The sequence below is a fragment of the Ciconia boyciana genome, chromosome 26 (genome assembly GCF_034638445.1).
Source record: "Ciconia boyciana chromosome 26, ASM3463844v1, whole genome shotgun sequence".
Taxonomy (NCBI): Eukaryota; Metazoa; Chordata; class Aves; order Ciconiiformes; family Ciconiidae; genus Ciconia; species Ciconia boyciana.
Genome location: NC_132959.1, coordinates 1166629 through 1185447, shown reverse-complemented (window position 1 = coordinate 1185447; position 18819 = coordinate 1166629). Strand labels below are relative to the sequence as shown.

Genomic DNA, 18819 nt, shown 5'->3' with positions numbered 1-18819 from the left:
CCGGCACCCAGACGCCGCTCCCCAGCCTCTGCTCGGCACACCGGGGTTTACCCCTCCCAAAGCCGGGGTGCACGCGCTGCGAGGGGTTTGGTCCCCCCACTCCTGGGGGGATTCGAGCCCCCCTGGGGACAGACCCACATCACCCTGGTCGCACCCAGCCTGCCGGCATGTCCCCATCCCCACGGGGTTGTGCCGCGCCGGTGTTTGCACCAAACGGGCATCGGGACCCCTCCAATCCCCCCACGGTGGCCCTAAGGGACAGTGAGTGGTCCCCACGCCTGGTCCCCCCCTCGCTCACCCCTGCTCCCGGCCCAGCTGTGTCCCCTTGCCCTCCCGAGCCTTCCTCTGCACCCAGCCGCGCTCTCCCTCGCTCCCCAGCCAGGACAGGGGACGGCTGCTGCCCACGGTGACGGTCCTGGGCCACCCCCGGGCTTGGTGGGGGGCACCTGGCCAGGCACCCACCGCTCACCCCCAGCACCGTGCGGAGCCGGCTGGTCCCCGGGCTGCTACGTGCGTGGAGGTGGCCGTGGCTGGAGCCGGGCCACCGTCCCCGGCATGTGACACAGCCACAGGGTCCAACACGCCACCCCGGGGTCACGGCGCGTCCATTTGTCCCCTGGGGATGGACACAAGCAGCCGACCCCCCCCCGGGCAGCCCCCTCGCACCATGCTGCTGAGCTGCTTTTGCAGGGAGGGAAACTGAGGCACGGGTGGTCCCACGCCTCCGCCGCCACGGCAGAGCTGGCAGCAGCAGGGGCTGGACCTGCGGGGGCTGCGTGCCGTCCCACCGCATCCCGCTGCTGGTCAGCCCTCCGCCGGGAAAACCGGCCCGGCCTCAGCTGCGTGCCAGGGCCGCTGCGCCGAGCAAAGTGCCCCGGCACCGGCTGGCCGGAAAACGGGCTCCCAGAGAAATGACCTCGCAGGTGGCGGCAGCCGCTCCCCGGCATCCGGCTACCAAAAAGCACCGCAGGACCCCAAAATTCCCTGACCCCCCTGCACCGGCACAGACCCCAACCCCGGCATGCCGGGGGGAGCCGGGGGGAGCCAGCACCCCTTACCTCCGTGCGAGGCTCCGGGCCCCCAGCGCCGCTGCGCGCAGCTCCAGCCTTCCTCCAGCAAACCCCGGCAGTGCCAGGCTTTTCCTCGAAGTCCTGGCGTTTCCCAGGAATCTCGCTGGCTGTAGCTCCGAAAAACTCCTTGCGTTCCTCCTTCCAAGGTCTCTTGAGAAATCCCCCCACGCTGCCCCTGCGGCCGCTGCCGAGAGAAGCCTTTTAGGGGCAATTCCAGGCGTTTCCAGCACCTCGGCTCCTCGAGGAGCGGCCGGGACGCGGTGGGACAAGCCACGGGCAACCAATGTCCCCCTCGCTGATGTCCCCCGGCCACTCGGTGTCTGTAAATGTGAGGATTGCAAACAGGAAACCCGGCTGACAGATAAAAATACTGTACGGTGGCTGCTAGAGGGGAAGCGGAGCGGAGGGTGTGAAGGTAGCAGGGAGGGACAGGTTTCTTAAGGTGGAGAGCGCCGGAGCTGGCACCGCACTGCGTGCCGGTGGGTGCTGGGTGGCACCGGGCACCATCCCCGCCCTGGGGCTTGCAAAGCCACCGCCTGGCACACCCCGTTTCTGTCCCGGTGCGACAGATGAGCCAGCCCCAGCCCTAATCCCTGCCCTAATCCCTAATCCCTGCAACCTCTGGGGTGCAGCCGGGCTGGCACCGCTCTCACCGCGGGGCTGGCCGGAGCCTGGCACCGCTGGGAGGGAGAGTTGCGGCCGGCACGCAGCGGAGCCGGTGGTGCTGGCGGCTCGGCTGCCGCATTTCCCAGCTGGGCTCACCCCGTTTGCCACGCCGATGCCCCCAGCACGTCCCGGGATGTGCCCGGCTCCGGCGGCCGGTGGGGAGAAGGACAATGCAGCCAGGGCGTGAGGAAGGGTGCCGGATCCCACCGTGCCAGGAACCGAATCCTGGCTCACGGCACGAGCCTGGGCCAACCGAGCGCCCGGTGGCACAAGGTCCCGGGATGCGGATGGAAGGAACAAAGAGCCCTTTGCAGGCGCAGACGTGCCGGCGGGCGGGTAGCCCGAGCCCCCTCCTCGCCACAAGCTCAGCCCATGCCAAGGGTCCCGGTGTCACCTAGGTGTCACCCCCGTACCACCCCACCGCCTTCCCGTGACGTCTCCCCATCATGTGAAGGCTCTTGCGGCTTCGGTTGCTGCTTCCTGCCCTTCGCAGGCAGCAGAGGCACGAGCGCAGGCGAGGCGGCCGCGCTGCCTGCCCTGCCTGCCCTGCCTGCTCTGTCAGCCTGCCCGTCCCGTTGGCTCCGGCCATGGACTCCTGGGTCCCTGCGTGGCCAGGCAGAGGTAGGCGAATGGACGGGGGGATCGGGGCTGGGGTCTCTCCGGGGTTGTATCGGTGCCGGGACGGGAGGACAAAGACCGAGGAGCAAACCCCGAGCAGGGGGACTTGGGACGGGCAAGCGCCGGGGTGATTCGGGGACGCTCTCCCTGTCCACAGGCGCAACGGAGAGGGAGCAGAGGACAAAGGGGTGCGGAGAGAGGGAGTGGGGTTCCCTGCCCACCCCGGCTCTTTCAGCCAGGTCTTGCCCCCTTCGAATGGGGAAATCCAGCCCAGAAAAGTCTCACGGAGCAAAGCCGGGCTTTAGCCTGTTTCAAGTCCAATTTGACCCGTTCTCACCCCAGGAGCGCGGGGTTTAAGAAGCACATTCCGCCCCGGCGAGCAAAGCCCCCCGAGCCACCCCTCCGAGGCCAAAGCAGTGGGGTGAGGGAGCAGGGATGAGCCCCCCAGCCTTCGCCCGGTACCCCCGCCAGTGGCATTGTCCCCAGCTGCCTGGCCATGCCTGGGCAGGACTTGACCCAAATTCACCCCCCTGGCACTCCCCGCGTTGGTTTGCTGCGGTTTGGGTTGTTTTGTTTCGCTTTGTCAACCACCTCCCTGCCTTCCCCTGCCTGCCGGCGCGCAGCCGGTTAAAGGCGGAGACGAGGTGCCATGTCCCCCCGCCTCTCCCTGTCCCCCCACTCTCGGACGAGCCTCGACCGGCTCCGCTGACTCAGCTTTGCCTCCTGGATCGAACCAGCCCCGGCATCTTCCACCCCCTCAAGCATCTGCTGGGGATTAACGTTGTTTTGCCGAGCATCGGTGGCTCGGGGCTGGGCTCGGGGTCCCTCAGTGGCCACATGCAGAGCCCCGTGCCCACCACCTCGCTCCTCTTCCCAGGGCTGACCCGACACCCCGGGGAATTTCGGGGGGCTGGGGGATTCACGCGCTTTCCCCTCTCCTCCACCCCGCCCAGCTCACCGGTACCCGGGGCTTTTCTCCTCTGGGGTCCCAGGGTCATCGTCCCTTCTCGCCGCACAGGTCCAGGGCTGTCTCCCTGGGGAGACGCAGGGTGACGAGCCCCAGGATGGGGGGCACAAGGCAAAGGTGCCCCTTGCCCAGGCTGTGGGCAAGAGCAGCGCTTGGGGGGGGTGATGAAACCCCCCCACATCCCAGTGCCCCGTGGGAAGCAATGGGGCACAGGGCCAGATCGGGGCCCCCATGGAGGCTTCGCTGCCTTGAGCCCATTTCTTCCCGTTCCCTGGGACAGGGGACCCCATGGATGATGACCGTCCCCTCTTCAGCACCTTCAAACCCATCGGTGAGGACAACACGGCCAGCACCAAGCCAGGACCCGACACGACCCCAGTTCAGCCCCAGGGAGCAGAGCAGCCCCCGGGACACTACGACACAGACGGCAGGGTAGGACGCGGGGCTGCAAAGGGTCCGTCCCCGCCAGCTCGCCGTCCCAGCGCCCCCGAGCTCACGCACCCGCAGGGACCACGTCCTCCCGGGCTGCACCAGGAGCCCCTGCGGGGAGCAGAGCATCTTTGGGGCACATCCTCACCCCGGCTGCTCTCCCCCTCCCTCCAGGTCCCGCCAGGCTCCTGGCCGTCCCCACCAGGCTCGTCCCCACCGGAGGAGGACCCACGGCCGGAGCTGGTGGCCCTGCGTGCCCGGACAAGGCTGTGGTTCGAGCAGACGCAAGCCAGGAGGCTGGGGGCCAAGGGCGAGCTCCCAGTCTGGTTCCACGGCTTCATCAGCCGGAGGTGAGCCGGGGGGCGGAAGCCGAGGCGGGGGACGGGGTGGCCCCTTCAGCATCCCCACTCCTGGGCTCCGAAATAGGGAGCTGGACCCCTGGATCCCACAAAGGGGGTGAGGGTGAGCGGCTCTGGGCCCATTCCCGCAGGGAGACGGAGCAGCTGCTGCAGGATCAGCCCCCAGGCTGCTTCCTGGTCCGCTTCAGCGAGAGCACCGTCGGCTTCGTCCTGTCCTACAGGTGAGGGACCCCCAGCCCCGTCCGAGGGACTGATGCGCTCGGTCCCCGTCCTGCCCGCTGTGCCGACCCCGTCCCCTCTCCCCCCAGGGGCAGGGATCGCTGCCGGCACTTCGTCCTGGACCAGCTGCCGGACGGGCGGTACGTGATCCTGGGGGAGCGGAGTGCCCACGCCGAGCTGGCCGACCTGCTGCGGCACTACGCCGCTGCCCCCGTCACGCCGTACCACGAGTTCCTGACGGTGCCGCGCGAACGGGTGAGGACCCGGATCCCTCGTTAGTCCCCGCAACCAAAAAAGTGGAGTCATTCCTGCTGTGTGGATGGGGAGGGATTTTCCCAAGCTGGGCAACTCAAAGCATCATGGCTGGGCAAAAATCAAAGCCGGGGTTGGCACCGGAGCCACGCTGGCCATCCCCAGCCGGGAGCGAGGAGCCGAACCGCGGACAGCACACCCGAGGTGGGACCAGCACCCGGCTGGGTCTGCCCAGTCCATGCACCCACCCCCTCACCTCTCTCCTTGCAGGAAGGCGAGCCCCAAGGAGGGACGTGGATCCCAGCCGGCAGCGACGCTGCACGTTCCCCATCGAGAGAAGCACCAGCAAACGTCCCGGTGTACAGCACCACGTCCAAAGGGTCCCCGGCAGCCAGGCAGGCAGCCACGGCCCCCCCGCTGCCTGCGGAGCCCAGTGCGCAGGGAGCCTCGTCCAGGGAGGTAAAGGAGGGGTTTTCCCAAGGACAGAAGCCGCAGCCTGGCCAAAGCTCTCGCGAGGCAGAGGGGTGCAGCCGGGATGGGGACGCAGCCCCAGCCACCACGGATCCATGCCGGACCCACTTCCAGCCCCTCACCTCCGACCTGTCCCATCTCTTTTCACAGGCTCCCCGCGTCCCCCCGCCGCTCCCATCCAAGGCCAGCTCCTCGCCCGTGGCTCAGGGGCCGCACAGCCCCGTCGGCGGTGGAGCAGCTCCCGAAGGTCCCTACGCTCAGGTGCAGAAAGAAGCCGTTCCCCCCAAACCGCCCACTCCGCCCCAGCCGGCCGATGCCAAGTACCAGCAGCTCATGTGCTTCCACACCTACGCCGAGCCCCACGAGGGCGTCGCACCCAGCCCCTCCACCTACTACGAGCTGGAAGAACCCATCCCCTTCTACGCCGTGGGACGGGGCTTGAGCCCCAGCGCCGGCCCCGAGGAGAACATCTACTCCGAGGTGGCGTTGGCCCGGCAGGACCTGCCGGCTCCGCTCCCCAGGGGGGTCCGAGGCAGCTTCTCCACGCTACCCCCCAAATCCCACGCTCACCGCCGGCTCTTCCGCAGCATGTCCAGCCAGGCCTCCAAGAGGCGGCAGCTCCCGGCAGCTCCCACCGCAGACGGGAAGGAGAGAGGAGCCTCCAGCCCGGCCGCGGAGGTGCGTTCCCCATAGCAGGTCGTGTTGTAGAGCCGCTCGTCGCTCTAGAGCTCGCTCCCAGCGAGACCTCCCGTAGAGGCTGGTGGGTCGGGGTTTGCTCCACACCAGGGTCACAGGGGGAGAAGGCGGGGGGGGTCTCCTGCCCAGGGCTCCACGCTGGAGCGACGGTCCCCAGCTCACAGCCAAAGCGGGAGCAAAGTCGAGGGCTGGGAGGGTGAAGGACCGACTTTGAACCACGTCCTGGCTCTCAAGTCAAACCTCCACCCAGTAAGGCGCAATCTCACGGCCGTTTCCCTTCACTTCTCCCTGCGGGTTCCCCAGGGCACGACAACAAACCCTCCGCTGGAGTTCGATGATCCCGTTTACAGCCGGAGGACGAGCACCGCAAAGCAAGCCGCGGCTGCGGCAGGGCCCCGACAACATTTACGAGCAGCTTTCTGGAGACCCTCTCTAAGCCACCCGCGCAGGTAGGTCTAAGACAAGACCCGGCTCTCGGCTCACAACCCCCAGGCAGAAGGAAGCTCTCGGGCTCCTTCACCGCCGAAGGAAGCCCTCGGACCTGGGAGGAGAGGTCCGAGGCTGCAGTTGGCCCCTCCGCAGACAACCAGCGTGCCGGTCCGCTCCGTGCCGGGATTCCCGTGCCCTAACCGACGCGGCAGCCTGCTTCCCAAGCCCTGCGAGACAGTTAAGAGGGGAATGGTTTTAATTTATCTTTGAACACATTCAAAAAGAGATTTCTATTAATAGAATGAGGGCGGAAAAGGCTATTACAGTAAAACGAGAGACGGGTTTTGGGCACGGCTGCTGCATCCAGAGTCAGATATTAAATTGGCCACAAGCCGGAGCGATGCTGCAGCCTACCACACATCACCAGCCCAGCACTGACACCTCCGAGCCCTGCCCCTTTCCTCAGCCGCAAAACGCGGGATAGCACCAACCCCGAGGACCAAATTCGGCTGCTGGGTCGGTGACACCGACCCCGGTGCTGCCCAGCGGCGTGCAAAACCCCGGCCTTGTCGTTTTTTTCTGAAACGACACGGAGCCAACGTCGTTCTCGCAGCAGAGTTGGTGCGCCCAGCCTTAAAGGGAGCAGAAAGCGCACGAGGCCAAAGGCCTCACGCTCAGACGCGTTAGAGCTTCAAGGCAGGGAGGGAAAAGAAGGGCTGTGGGGTCGTAGTTGTTTTCTTTTACCTCTTGGAAAAAAGTTTTGCTTTTCACAAGCCTACATTTTGTTGCTCTTAAATGGCTAAAAGCAGAGCGCGAGTCAGGCGCGATTCCCATCCTCCTAACTCCCCTCTAGTGCTAAAAATGAGCCATTACACACTGAAATGGAAAAAGAAAAGGGGAACCAGTGAGCTTCAGCCTCTCAGCTCGCTCCAGGACTCCACCAAGGCCGCTGAAGAAGAGCTTGGGAGCAAGTTCCGGGACAGAGCCTCCTGCCCCACAGCAGCCGCTCTGCCCTTAACGCTGCAGCAAAACCCTCCAGCGTCGCTGCCGCCGGGAGCTGCCTCGTCACGCTCCGAGCGCAAACGCTCGAGGGCAAGGCTCAGCCTTTTAAACAGATGAATCCACAGCGGTGAGTACAACCCACTGGTGGGGTTCGCAGCCCGGATGGGCTATGCGGAACAAAGTCCCCTCGGACAAGCGTTTCGTCACCGGCTGCGCAACAGCGTCCGCTCTGCGAATAAACCGAGGCAGCCGCCCTCGAAAGACGGGCTGCCGCAAAGCTGCTTCAGCCTTCCCGGAGGGGAGACGGAAAACCAATGCCTCGAGCGAGGAGCTGAGCACCTCGCGATGGAAACAGGTGCGGTTCGGTTCATTTAAAAGTTTATTCCTTTTATCAAATCTCTTTTCAGAGGATTTCACTGTACATATAAGATATGAATAAATTACTCAACAGTAACTTTATTCTGGTCATTCAAATACTCAAAATGGGCTCTGCAAAGTACTAAAACATCCAGGGAACTAAACTAGAAATCAGATTATTTTAAAATATTCTAAGAAAAAGACTTCATTCATGGGGGTTTGTTTGCTTGTTTTTAACAGGTAACATGGGAGAAAAACAACCTCTTGGAGTTTTTCTAAATGGAATAACAAATATTAGCTGTTTTAGCTGCGGTTACAACAAATATAACCCTTAGTGGTGGGAATGTAAGTTAAATAACCAGACCAGCTCTCTGTTCCCTTCGGCATCACACGCTTTGGTGAACAACAAACTAAGTGAGGCCACAGAGATTTGGCTAAAGATACGTGGATCTGGCCAGCAAGGCTGCACATGATTTGCAGTCCTATCGCCTAGACCTAATACCTTAAATAAAAGGAAGATTTCTTTTTAAAAAGTTAAGGCCGGACACAGTCTCCTCTTCCCAGCCAGGAGGGTAAAGTTAACTCTTAATTGAAACAGAATTGATACAAACAAGCTGGAAACAAAGAAAAAAAAAAAGGGAAGGACAGTTGGCAGCTTTCATCTGCGTCTGCTCGGAGGAAATACTGCTGCTTCACTCGCCGAGCTCACTGCCAGCTGCACTGCACCGTGCGACGCTGGGAATACTCGGTTCAACAAGTCTGGAGAGCAGCCTGGTACAGCACTGTAGGCCTTGGGTCAGGGGGAGGAGGAGGAAAGAGGGAAAAAACAGGAAGAGAAACGTACATACACACATCGATCACGTTTATCCAAAAGCCCTCAGCAGCGCCTTGTGCTGGGCGAGAGATCCTCACTGCTTTTTGTGCGTTCCACACTCAGGGCGTTTTCACCTCTATTGCAAGCTCTGACCTGTAAAGGAGTTTCCTCTCAGCATGGTTCGAGACATACAGGCTGGTGGAGATGAGAACAAAAACACTAACTCAGCCACGCTTCAAAAAGATATCCAAATCATTCGCATGAGAGGAGCACTGGATTTACTCGGACATGAGTAAGCAGCCATGAGGACGTCTCAAATAAAAGAACAAAAAAAAAAAAAGCCAAGCTTGCTCTTGAAACTCACTGTCTTTTAGAAAGAAAAATTACACTTTCAACGCACAGCGAGTCCAAGAAAGGAGCAAAGTGGGAATTGGAAGTTTATTGAGACTCTGCCTAAGGTTCCAGCGGCAAGGCTACGTCGAAGGAGGAGTAGCCCCTGTACCTAGAGGACAAAAGCTCCGAGCCTTGCAGCAGGCACGTCTCCTGCGGCTGCCTTGGGACTGTCATCAGTCGTACGAAACAGACTTGATTTGAACCTTCCACATTATCATTTATAAGGAGGGAGGGGAAAGATTACAGGTGGAGTTTCAGGACCGGTTTGCATTAAACCTGGCTCCTGACAGGCAGGGGAGCACAGTATCCTCCCACCCGCCGAGCAGACCACGTTCTACATGGGGCCTGGTTGATCTCCAGAAGGCCAGGAGAAGTCTGACACAGTAGGTCACCTGGGACAAGAGCCAAAAAGTGGGGCAGAAGCGTTAGAATCCGTATTTGGCTTGAGTCTGACGTCGGCTGAGCTTGTTTTCAGACCACGTGTTTTTCAGTTCCAGTTCTCTTTCCTTCGCCTGCAGAAATCGAGAGGATTAACATCAGCGTTGCTGCTCACTGACTCAGCAGTATTTCACCCTCCTCTGCCCCTGCTGACGGGGATTACAGAGCACTTCAGCTAGAAGCCTCGTTACAGGAGTTAGCACAATTATCTTGACAGGGGCCTGAATTAACTGGGATGCACAGGCATTTCACCTACGCTGAAACGCGGCTTCTCTTGTGGGACGGCCTCGGCAGCCGCTTACTAACTGCATGGCAGCGGTGCGGAATTAAGACAGGAAGCAGAGAGTCTCGTAACACGTACAACCACGCACGCGGCGGAGGTGGGCGGGAGGGGAAGAGTGAAGCAAGGCAAAAAGCAAGCTGGAAGCTCAGTGCCATGACACCCTCGGGGCCAAGGCGCTGCTGCCACCAGGCTGTTTGGGCCGGCGGTGGCCAGGACGCTCCCGCAGCACGGCCGCCTCCGTCCCCGTCGGAGCCGCTGCAGGTCTCACCCGGGGCTCGGGGTGCTCTTAGTCCCCTGGTCCCCAGCTGCTGAAAGAGCAGCTCTGCTTCGTGCTGCCAAGCATCAAGCCCTGTAATTCTGCCTGGGTCGGTTTCCAGGATAGAGGGAGGCCACTCACCTGATGGATCAGGTATGTGATCTGGTGTTTCCTCCTTTGCTGTCCCGTGGGTTGATCTCCTTTTTTCTAGAAAGCAAAAGCAGGTGAACTGTTAAGCCTGGAAAGATACTGACCCAGACAGTGAAACAAGACAAGTGCCTGCACAAGCCATTTCGAGAAGCATTTGTTTCATATTAAACAGCTCTGTGCAGATTCCTTAGGCTGAAGCGGTTCCTGGCTGGTCTTTACCACCCGCACACTGGGATTATGTTTTGAGAAGCTCTACTGGTCTCCCATGAGTAATTATTTATACAACACACCACACAAGGGTCCCTGTCCCTGCACCCTGGTGACTGCATAGCATCTAATACAGCTCCAGCTGCGGCTGAAACGGGAACTGAACAGAGGTCTCCAAAATCCCAGCCAGCACTCCTCCCTTCCTGCCCGTACCTTGCTAAACGATTTCATAGTCTTCTCCTCTGTTAAGGATTTGGTCAGCCACTGCTGGGCTCCACTCAGCTGATCGTCACCTTTGATATCCACAAAGTTGATTTCCTCCCTCCCTCGATTCCGCTTGCCTTGCAGGCGTTTGAACTGAAAGAAGAAGAGAAACAACCAGAGTTACACGTGCACGTCGCCCACCAACGCTAACCTGAAACAAGTAAAGGTGGAGGGGGTCTGAGCCTTAGCTCCCCAAGCATGGGACAGGCCACATCAACAAACATTTTTCTGAGCAGGATTTTTTCCTTTAGGAGAGTTCTGCTTTGCTATAGACCAGGATATCTTAAAACTACTTAGCATGAAGGTTATAATCTCATTTTCCTATGCAGAAGGGAAAACGGCATTTAGTCTTGCTTTCAGTCTTGCTCAGGAGAAGACCCTCAGACTGCTGGGTCTCTCGTTTTAAGTGCTAGGGAGGCACCTGAAGTTTTGCTGCTAACACATCCACCTCCCATAACAGAAATCCACCTCCAAAGCAAAGAGGTCCCTCGAAGAAGCGAGCACCCGATGGGCTACTGTCTTCTCCAGCACTGACTGGCTCAGCTAACGAGGCTGGCAGTTTCTAGATTAGATCAACAACGGGAAGGAGTTTTTTAAAACAGGTTTTCGAGCATTTGAAAGCGGGGAATTCACCACTGTGCTAGAGGATGTACCGTGAAGGCATCTGAACGGTAGCTCATCTGCACCTCGGCAAGCAACGTCTTCAATCCACGCACCTTGCCTGCCCTAGATACCCTTCACGAGAATGAGACTGGGCTCAGTGGAAATAACAAACATCACCTACTTATAAAGCAAGCAAACCCGTCTGGAGCAGTCGCCCAACAGACTGCTGGAAGGACACCGCACGCGTCCACAAGACAGCGCTAGACCCCATGGAACAACCGCCCGGTCCAACGCAGCATGAAGCACAGGTCGTGCTGGTGGGGCAGGGCTGTGGCTGCCAAGCGGGTCCTAGGTTCTAGCAGAGCTTAAACGCAAACTCTGCAGTGGGAGAGATAATAAAGTGCCAACCGCTTCATCATCTATGAAGGAGGAGTCGGTGCTCATCTCCTGCGGCGGTGCCTGGGCTGGTTCCATCTCCTGGTAGTACCCGCTGCTGTAGTAATCCTGTCAGCAAAAGGAAAAGCAGTTTGTCACGAGAGCGAAGCAAAATCGATCTTGGAGCAACCATATACAGAGGCCCCGAGACAGAGCACTGAATCGCGCAGCTCACCCCGGGAGCTGCTACTTTTTCACCTAGAGGGATTTCACTCGGCCTCCAGGGAGTACAGTACGTGACACGCGTACCTCCTCCCAAGGCTGACCGAAGTAGTCGTTCATCACGTCTCATTACTCTGGCACTACTGAAGAGCACAGGGTGTTTTTTCAGAGGTACTCAACACCAAATACTTTGCTGAATTGCTAGAAACAACCTGGCTTCAGACACCAGCTCTGGCGAGCCCCGATTCTGCACCCTGACAACAACAGGGGCAGTGGCGCAGGGGCATTTTAAAATGAGTGCAGCTATTAAACATTTATCCAGCAAAGAGCATCTACAGCTCTCGTGCCAGAGCAATCCTATTGTGCTAAGTGCTGTGGATCTCTGCTCCTTGTCCCAGCTAGCTCAGACTAGATTCCCACAAGCCGCAGCCTGCTCCAGTAACTAATTCGGAGCCCCTTGTCCTAGACGCCTTTTCAGAGCAGCACCATCGAGCTTCACCTCCCAGTCAGCAAACCCACCTGATAATAGGCACCAGCCACGCCGGCCTCGCTGTAGGCAGGGAACTGGCTGTACGGCTGGCTGCCGTAGTCTTCTCCGGGTTTCGGCACCCAGCTGTGCTGAGCACCGCTGGAGCCCGCGCCCGTCTTGAACTCCAGAGGGGCGTTAGCAGCAGCGTCCTGGAATTGGGGCTCTGTCTCTGTCCCGGGCGGTGGGTCCTCTGACACCACCGTGCCAGAGTACATGTACGTCTCGGCACCCACGACGCTGGGCTCGTTCCTGTCGGACAAGGAGAAGTAGTTCTCTGGCTTGACCTCTTCATCGCTGTCATCCTCTTCCTGCGTGATCTGCTTGGTTACCTGCAGGGCAGCGCTCTTCGCAGCAGCTTTGATAGCAGACGGAGAAGGAGTTGTGGGCACCGCTGGCTTGGACAGAGGTTTTGTTTTGGAGGAAGAGGTCGGAGCCTTAGCGGGCTTTGAGTCAGAAGCGTTTTCTCCTGCTTTCCTCGAGAAAGCGTAGGGCAAAAGTAACCGATTGGTCTCTTTCACTGTCAAATTTTTGGGTTGAGGAAGCAAAGCGGACAAGCCAGAGCCCTCGCCGCGTCCCTGGTGAGTTTCATGCAGGGCAAATGGTTCATAGAAATAAGAGAAATGAGTGAGACTATTTAGTTTTTCTGACTCCCTGCCAATTACCTCCTCCAATTCTAACGACATTAATGGGCTTCCCATTGCTCAGCACAATCGTTTGCTACTTCGAACACGCCGCAGGGCTTTCTTGCACAAAAGGCCAGTGGGACTTTTAAGGGAAACGTGGTACTTGCAAATATCTGTCAACTTCCCAAATTAATGCTTATTTTTCTGAGATTTAAATTTAAGAAATTGCCCAAAAGAAAAAGGACTTGACACCCCAGGGGATTTCAGGAATTTTATACACTAAAAGCCACGCGCTTATCAGAGTGGCTGATTTACACTAGTGGAAGCCCAAGATCTGTCACAGTCAAACGCTTCTTTCCTGTGAAACTTGTTTAACTGAATATCCTAGGTATTTACCTGAAGAGTACTTTTCTTCTTTGCTGGTTCATCTTCCTCTGAATCTGACTGAGAAAGAAAAACAGAGCTTAGCACAACTTGAGATATTAAAATAAAAGAAAAAAACCCACCCACTATGCAATTTATTAATTTTCAGTTTGAACCGGCCAAAGAATCACGGTAACGCGGATCTGGATTTAAAATCTGCCAAGAGCCGAGCTAAAAAGCAACAGTGGGATGCGGTCGAGCTCTTTTTCACAGTCTTGCTGATGCATTTATGTCAGGGCAAAGAGAGATAAAAGCCTGCCCTGATTACTACTATGAGAGATAAACTGTCCACAGTGAAAGCAGGACCACAGTACTTGCCGCTATACTTGGAGATAGCTGGGTCTGCCGTGGTCTGGGCGGAGGCAGAAAAATGAGCTGCGTTCTGCTGTAAAACCTGAAGCTTTGCAAACAAGTCAGCATCGCCTCTTAAAAAATCTCCTAAGAGCAACCCATCCACAGCCAAACAATAATCTCCCACTTCAGCTCATTTATGCAATTTATGGAACAACAAGAAAAAAAGATTCCCTAACCCAAAATTCCAAATTTTCAAGGCGGCTTTTTAATGCTGCTCTAAAGCAGAGGGGGTGGGCAGAGAAACTGAGATTCTACGTATTTGGTTCCTGCCAGGAATTAGCACTTAGAGAGCCAACAGCTCAAACGTTTTTTTTTAATAAATCACAGGAAAATAAACCTAAAGTAAAGCAAAGAATACAAGCTGCACGGCATAAGGTCAGCGCTCTCTTTCAAAGTAACGCACAACATTACGTTAATAGAGGGGAAGCACAAACCCACACAAAGCAAGGGTGTAAAAATTCACTGCGGGGATTAACAGGGAATTGTTCACAATAACGTTGGAGTTGCTAAATATCCATTTCAAACTTGAGTAGAAAATCTGGTCGTCTCTGGCATCAGAAAAGGCCCGTAACATCTTTATCGTTTTATAGCTTTGCAGAGCACTTTAAAGAGATTACAGGAAACAAGGTCTTCTGCCAGTTTACTATCTAAATTATAAAACAGGACAAAGACAAAGAACACGCATAAATAAAGGCAAGGCAAGAGTTGCCATAAAACCCGTGTGTTGCATTTGGGAGAGAGGAAATAAAGCAGACTGCCCAGGAGCGTCTCCACAGGTGCAAAAAAAAGGGACGGGAGGTATTTTAAGGAGAAAGAGGGAACGAGCGAGGACGGCAGTCACAGGCCAAGGAACGTCTTGGACCAGCTCTGGTTTTAAGGTACTTTTTCTCCCTTCAGCGTTCGTTCACTCGCTTGACACTGACGACCTGCAGTATTTCTGTTCAAAGCCGATACGCTGGAACATAGAGGGGGAGATAAAGGGGAGGAACAAATCTCCTTTCGTTTGAGCTTATTTCAGTAACTGTTCAAGCAGCGAGGAGGAGAAGAGCCCTAACACTTGCTTTATTACGAAGCGCCTGTTCCAAAACGCTGCAAGAAAGTGAGTAAGCAAAAATAGGGTAGGAGAGAATGGGATACTCCTCATCCCTTTGCCTAAAAGGGGAACCCGTACGTCCCACTGCCTGGTGGGCCTCTGCCATGTTTGGGAGCCGTGGCACGAGGAGCTCTGGCTCTGGGATTTGCCAAACCGGGCTGGTTATCGGCAAGCAGCTGAGTGTGGTTCAGGGACGGCCAGGAAGCCTGTATCCTCTCACCCGCTCTCCCCATGCCCCCGCAGACTGCTCTTCCAGCAAAGCGAGATGCGCTGACTTCGTTTCAGCTCCCCCAGGCCCAAGATGCTGGCAGACCACTATTAGTTGATGCTGTTTATAAATCCATACAGTCAAACCTCTTCCTCGAGCTACCTGTCCCCATGGAAATGACCCCAAGCTTCACAGTTCAGCTCTTCCTCCAGCCAGAGGCACTCATGTCTCACCGGAACCAGCCACCGAGGCCAGCCGCAGCCGCAGCCACCCGACTGTCACCTCCACTCTACGACAGTACCGTCCCAGAGTGAAACAGCAGAGGGGAGAGAAGGAAAGCTGGTCAATGGGGACACCCAGAAAAAAAAGGGGGGCAGGGACCTGCCTTTCCCTGCTCTCGCCACGGGGCTGTCTGGATTCAGTGCTCCGGAGCCCCGTAAGGCACGGGGCACTGCAAACACAAAAAAGCACAAGCTAAGAGGGAAATGATCGCTTAAAGGTCTGGAGGACGCCTGAAGCCTTTAGATAAACACGCAATAAATTGACAGGAAAATCTATCAGTTGCACAGCAAACAAAAGAAAAGAGACTTCTTTGGGATACCCCCACGTAAGGCCATACAGCTCCACATCATCAACTTGTTAACTTCAGTAATAAATAAGGGTGCAGATAATCTGGGTTTTGCTGTATTATGATTATAAATAAGGTTTCTATATCAGTTTAATACTGCAAAGCGCTTTAGGATTAGGGCTGGCAGCCGGGACAAATCTCCCCGTCGATGCCACAAAATAGGTTTTGGTACCTTGCTATATTATGATGGGAGAGAGCAAGGAAAGAGACGCTGTGCTTTATGGGCAAACAAATCCAGCGGGGGGATTGCTCCGGGGAGAGGATTTCACGCACGAAGGCGCTCGCTCCTTCTCGGGAGGGCTTGAGCGGGGGCCCCCCCGGCAGAGCTGGTGGTTTGTTTCATACTCACATCTCCCTTGTGCAACTCGGGCGCCGTGATCCGCACCGGCTCTGTCCTCTTCTTTGGCTTGGGGAGGCTCAAATCCACCCCAGCCCCGGGCAGAGCAGCAGAGGCCGAGACAGGAGGGGGCAGGATGAGGGTAGAGGCAGCGGTCGTGGTGGCAGCGTTCCTCGGGGGAGGCAGGAGGAGCCCCCCCAGCCTGGGCTGCTCCCCGCTCCCGTTCCCGCTGGCGGCCGGCTCAGGCAGGCTGACGGCCGAGGCCTGGGCCGGGCTCATGCCCGGCGGAGGGGTGCTGAAGCCCCTCATGCCAGGCGGGGGGCCCATAAGGAAGGGAGGGGGCGGCCCGCCGTGGGGCGGCGGCAGCAGGGGGAAGCCGCTGCCCGGCGGCTGGTGAGGCGGGGGCAGCGGGGCCATCACGGGGGCTTTGGGGGGAGGCAAGGTGGCGAAGAGCCCCCGGGCCGGGGACTGCTGGGCTGCGGCAGGAGGCGGAGCGGCGGCTTCCTCCTCCTCGCCCGCGGCCTCCTCCGCATCGCTCTCCTCTTCGCTGCTGGCATAGGCCACCAGGGACATGGCCCTCCGAGGAGGGCGGCCCTCCGCGGGCAGGAACCGCTACGCGAGGCCGAGGATCCGCCCTCCCGGCTAGGCCGCGCCGCCGCCGCGCCTTCAGCGACCGTAGCGGGGAGGAAGGGGAGGGCGGGGGCGAGGCTAAGCCGCCATGGCGGCCCCACCCCCGTGCAGCGGCGGGGCCAGGGGCTCGGAGAGGCGGCGAGGCGACCCAACGCCCGGCTCCGCGCCCGCCGCGCCGCGCTCCCAGATAATGGCTGCCGGCAGCGCCCCCCCTCCCCGAGCCTCAGCGCCGCCGGACTACAACTCCCGGCGTCCCCCGCGCGCCTCCCCCCGCCCGCCTCACAGCGCGCCCCGCCGCGCGGCACCACGGGAAATGTAGTCTGCGCGGCTGCCCGGCGGGACCACCGCTCCCGGCGTGCCCCGCAAGCCGGGGGGCGGCTGGGCGGGACCTGACATGGCGGGGGGGGCGGGAAGGCCGGGGAGGCGTTAGGGGCAAGGCTCGTCCTGGCCCAGTCAGGCCCGGCCAGGTCAGGCCTAGTCAGAGCGGGCCGGGCCCTGAGATGAAGTGCGGCCTAGCCCGGCTGGAGGCCCAGGCCTCCCCGCAAAGCCTCCGCGGAGGCCGAGGGACGGGCTGAGCCGTGGCCGAGGAGGGGCTGGCTCAGTGCGGCCTGCTCGTCAGGGACTCCTAGCGAGGGCTGCTGGCCGTGGGGGCGGCTGGAGGGGCCCTGCCCGAGCCCCCCTCTGCGGGGAGAGCCCGGCGGGGAACAAGCGGGCCTCCCCCGGGCTTCGCGGGGCCTCTCCGGGGCCTGCTGTCCGCTCCCGCCTGCCTCCACGGGGCTGCGGGTGGGCTCCGGCCCAAGGTCCCCCGGGGGTTACTCGCCCTGCCCGGCTGTGTCGGGGCCCGGCTGCCCTCCCCAGGCCGCCCGCCCGGACTACAGCTCCCGGCGCTCCCCGCCGCCCTCCCCCGAGCCGTTTCCCCGCCCTACTCGCCAGGCCGCCTAGTTCATCGCCAAACCGGGGCGTGGAGCGGGGACTACAGCTCCCGGCGTGCCCGGAGAGGCCGGCGGGTCCCCCGGCGCCGGGCTGCTGTGTCACTGCAGGGGGACAGAGCGACGGGGCGGGGGGGGCAGCTCTCTGCCAGCTAGCTAGTTGCCTTCCTGCCTATTCATCCCTGCCTGTTTTAATTTTAAGGCAGGAGCTGTGCCTAGACAGTGCTGTGAGTCTTGGTGGAAGGCTTTTCTAGAGAGGAGTGGAGATGGGAGATATTTTTTGCAGCAGCAGGGGCCAGGACTCCCTCGCAGCGGGTTTATTCCTTTAGCTCTTCACTGACTTTAGATTTGACTCCAGTGACCTCCTTCTGCTTTGTTCTGGCCTTAATAAGAAGAGAGCTGGGCTCTGAATTTGGGTCCCCAACGCAAAGCCCAAGGAAGTAATTTGCCAAGCTGCTGCGAAGTACTAGCATAAGTAATTCAAACCAAATCAAGATAAATGGGGAGCGTATCCTGTGGTGCAAGAAGCCCTTTATCATTTCGAACAGTGTGAAACCCAGCTAACGTGCCCTGTCCCACCCCTCCTGCCCTGTTGTGAAGGACTGATGAATATTAAAAATACTGTGTTAAAAGTAGGCATTGAGGCCTCTGGGAGCAAGAGGGAAGGGTGGATGCGGTTTTCACTAGCTGTGACACTTACAGGTACATGTTTTTTCCCCGCTCTTTACACAGCCGAGACCTGTAAGAGCGAAGCCGAGCGATACCGGCACAAGGACGCTGAGGAGGAGGAGGATGTTCCTGCGGCGGCAGGGCCGGTTTGGCTTGCAGAAGGTCCTGTCTGCGTCAGCCTTTCTTTGCGGCAGCGCAGAAACCCCGTTCCCTGGGACTGTAGGTTCCCCATCTGCCAGAAACGGCGAGCCGTTGTCTCGGCTGTGACACGTGTGCGGTGACTTGTAGAGCGAAGCCCTTGTTGAGGGGGCCTGAACCCCAAAGGGTGTCATGGGGGTGTTTAAGCCTCTTTCCTTTACGATTCTGTCCACCCGCTCTCCAAATCTAATGGAAACCAAAACTGAGAACAGCCACAGTATGATGGAAATGGGGAATTTTTTGTGGATCAGGCCCCTGCTGCTGTCACTTCCCCAGCAAAGCACCCCTTGGGCTGAAATCCTTGGGACGTGTTGGGATCTCCCCAGCAGATTTTATTTTTATATTTTTTTTAAACTCCTTCATAAATGCCTGGCTCTGTCGAAAAGTAAAATCAGCGAGTCCTCGAGAAGCACGGAGCGAGCAGGTTAAACCGCCTGAAGCCTCGATGCGAGGCAGTCCTCATCCTCTGCGGAGGAAAATCAACAATAACCCTGGCAGAGATAGGAGGGACCGAGTTTAAACAAGGTCCTGCTCTCACTGCGCGGAAGGAGGGAGAAATCTTTGTTTCCCTCACCCTTTGTCCGTTTTTTCTGTTTAAGCTGGAGATTCCTCAGGCCTGGGGCTCTCACCCCTGGGCAGCAGGGTCCTGCTTTCAGCT

General features: G+C 58.7%; 2 protein-coding genes across 4 annotated transcripts; one reads left to right on the top strand and one right to left on the bottom strand.

Moving 5' to 3' along the window:
• The first annotated feature begins 2255 nt into the window (after positions 1-2255).
• Positions 2256-6183, top strand: SH2D2A (SH2 domain containing 2A). The gene is given in 9 exon segments (XM_072846470.1): positions 2256-2357; positions 3602-3753; positions 3925-4100; positions 4241-4330; positions 4418-4583; positions 4851-5039; positions 5202-5687; positions 6051-6143; positions 6145-6183. Coding segments are annotated over 9 exon segments (1425 nt in total). The 5' UTR covers positions 2256-2323.
• A 1363-nt stretch (positions 6184-7546) lies between these two features.
• On the bottom strand, positions 7547-16597 carry PRCC (proline rich mitotic checkpoint control factor). Of its 3 annotated transcripts, none has more exons than XM_072846881.1 (8): positions 15748-16597; positions 13089-13136; positions 12060-12644; positions 11352-11447; positions 10290-10433; positions 9861-9926; positions 9135-9254; positions 7547-8544 (listed from the first exon to the last, which is right to left on the bottom strand). In XM_072846881.1, the coding sequence occupies exons 1-7, from the start codon at positions 16306-16308 to the stop codon at positions 9168-9170; spliced, it is 1587 nt and encodes a 528-aa protein (XP_072702982.1). In that variant the 5' UTR covers positions 16309-16597; the 3' UTR covers positions 7547-8544; positions 9135-9167. The 3 variants fall into 3 exon arrangements, with proteins under 3 accessions (XP_072702982.1, XP_072702983.1, XP_072702979.1); XM_072846882.1 differs by having other exon boundaries at positions 7547-8502; XM_072846878.1 differs by lacking the exon at positions 7547-8544 and having other exon boundaries at positions 8756-9254.
• Positions 16598-18819: the final 2222 nt, after the last annotated feature.

What these genes read in the sequence shown, in the direction of transcription:
- PRCC (XM_072846881.1), bottom strand. Translation starts at nt 16,308, where the DNA reads ATGTCCCTGGTGGCCTATGCCAGCAGCGAAGAGGAGAGCGATGCGGAG. An exon ending in AGAAGAAAAGTACTCTTCAG is followed by an intron (nt 12,645 to 13,088) that starts GTAAATACCTAG and finishes GAAACTCACCAG; the next exon opens with GGACGCGGCGAGGGCTCTGG. An exon ending in TCACATACCTGATCCATCAG is followed by an intron (nt 9,255 to 9,860) that starts GTGAGTGGCCTC and finishes CGATTTCTGCAG; the next exon opens with GCGAAGGAAAGAGAACTGGA.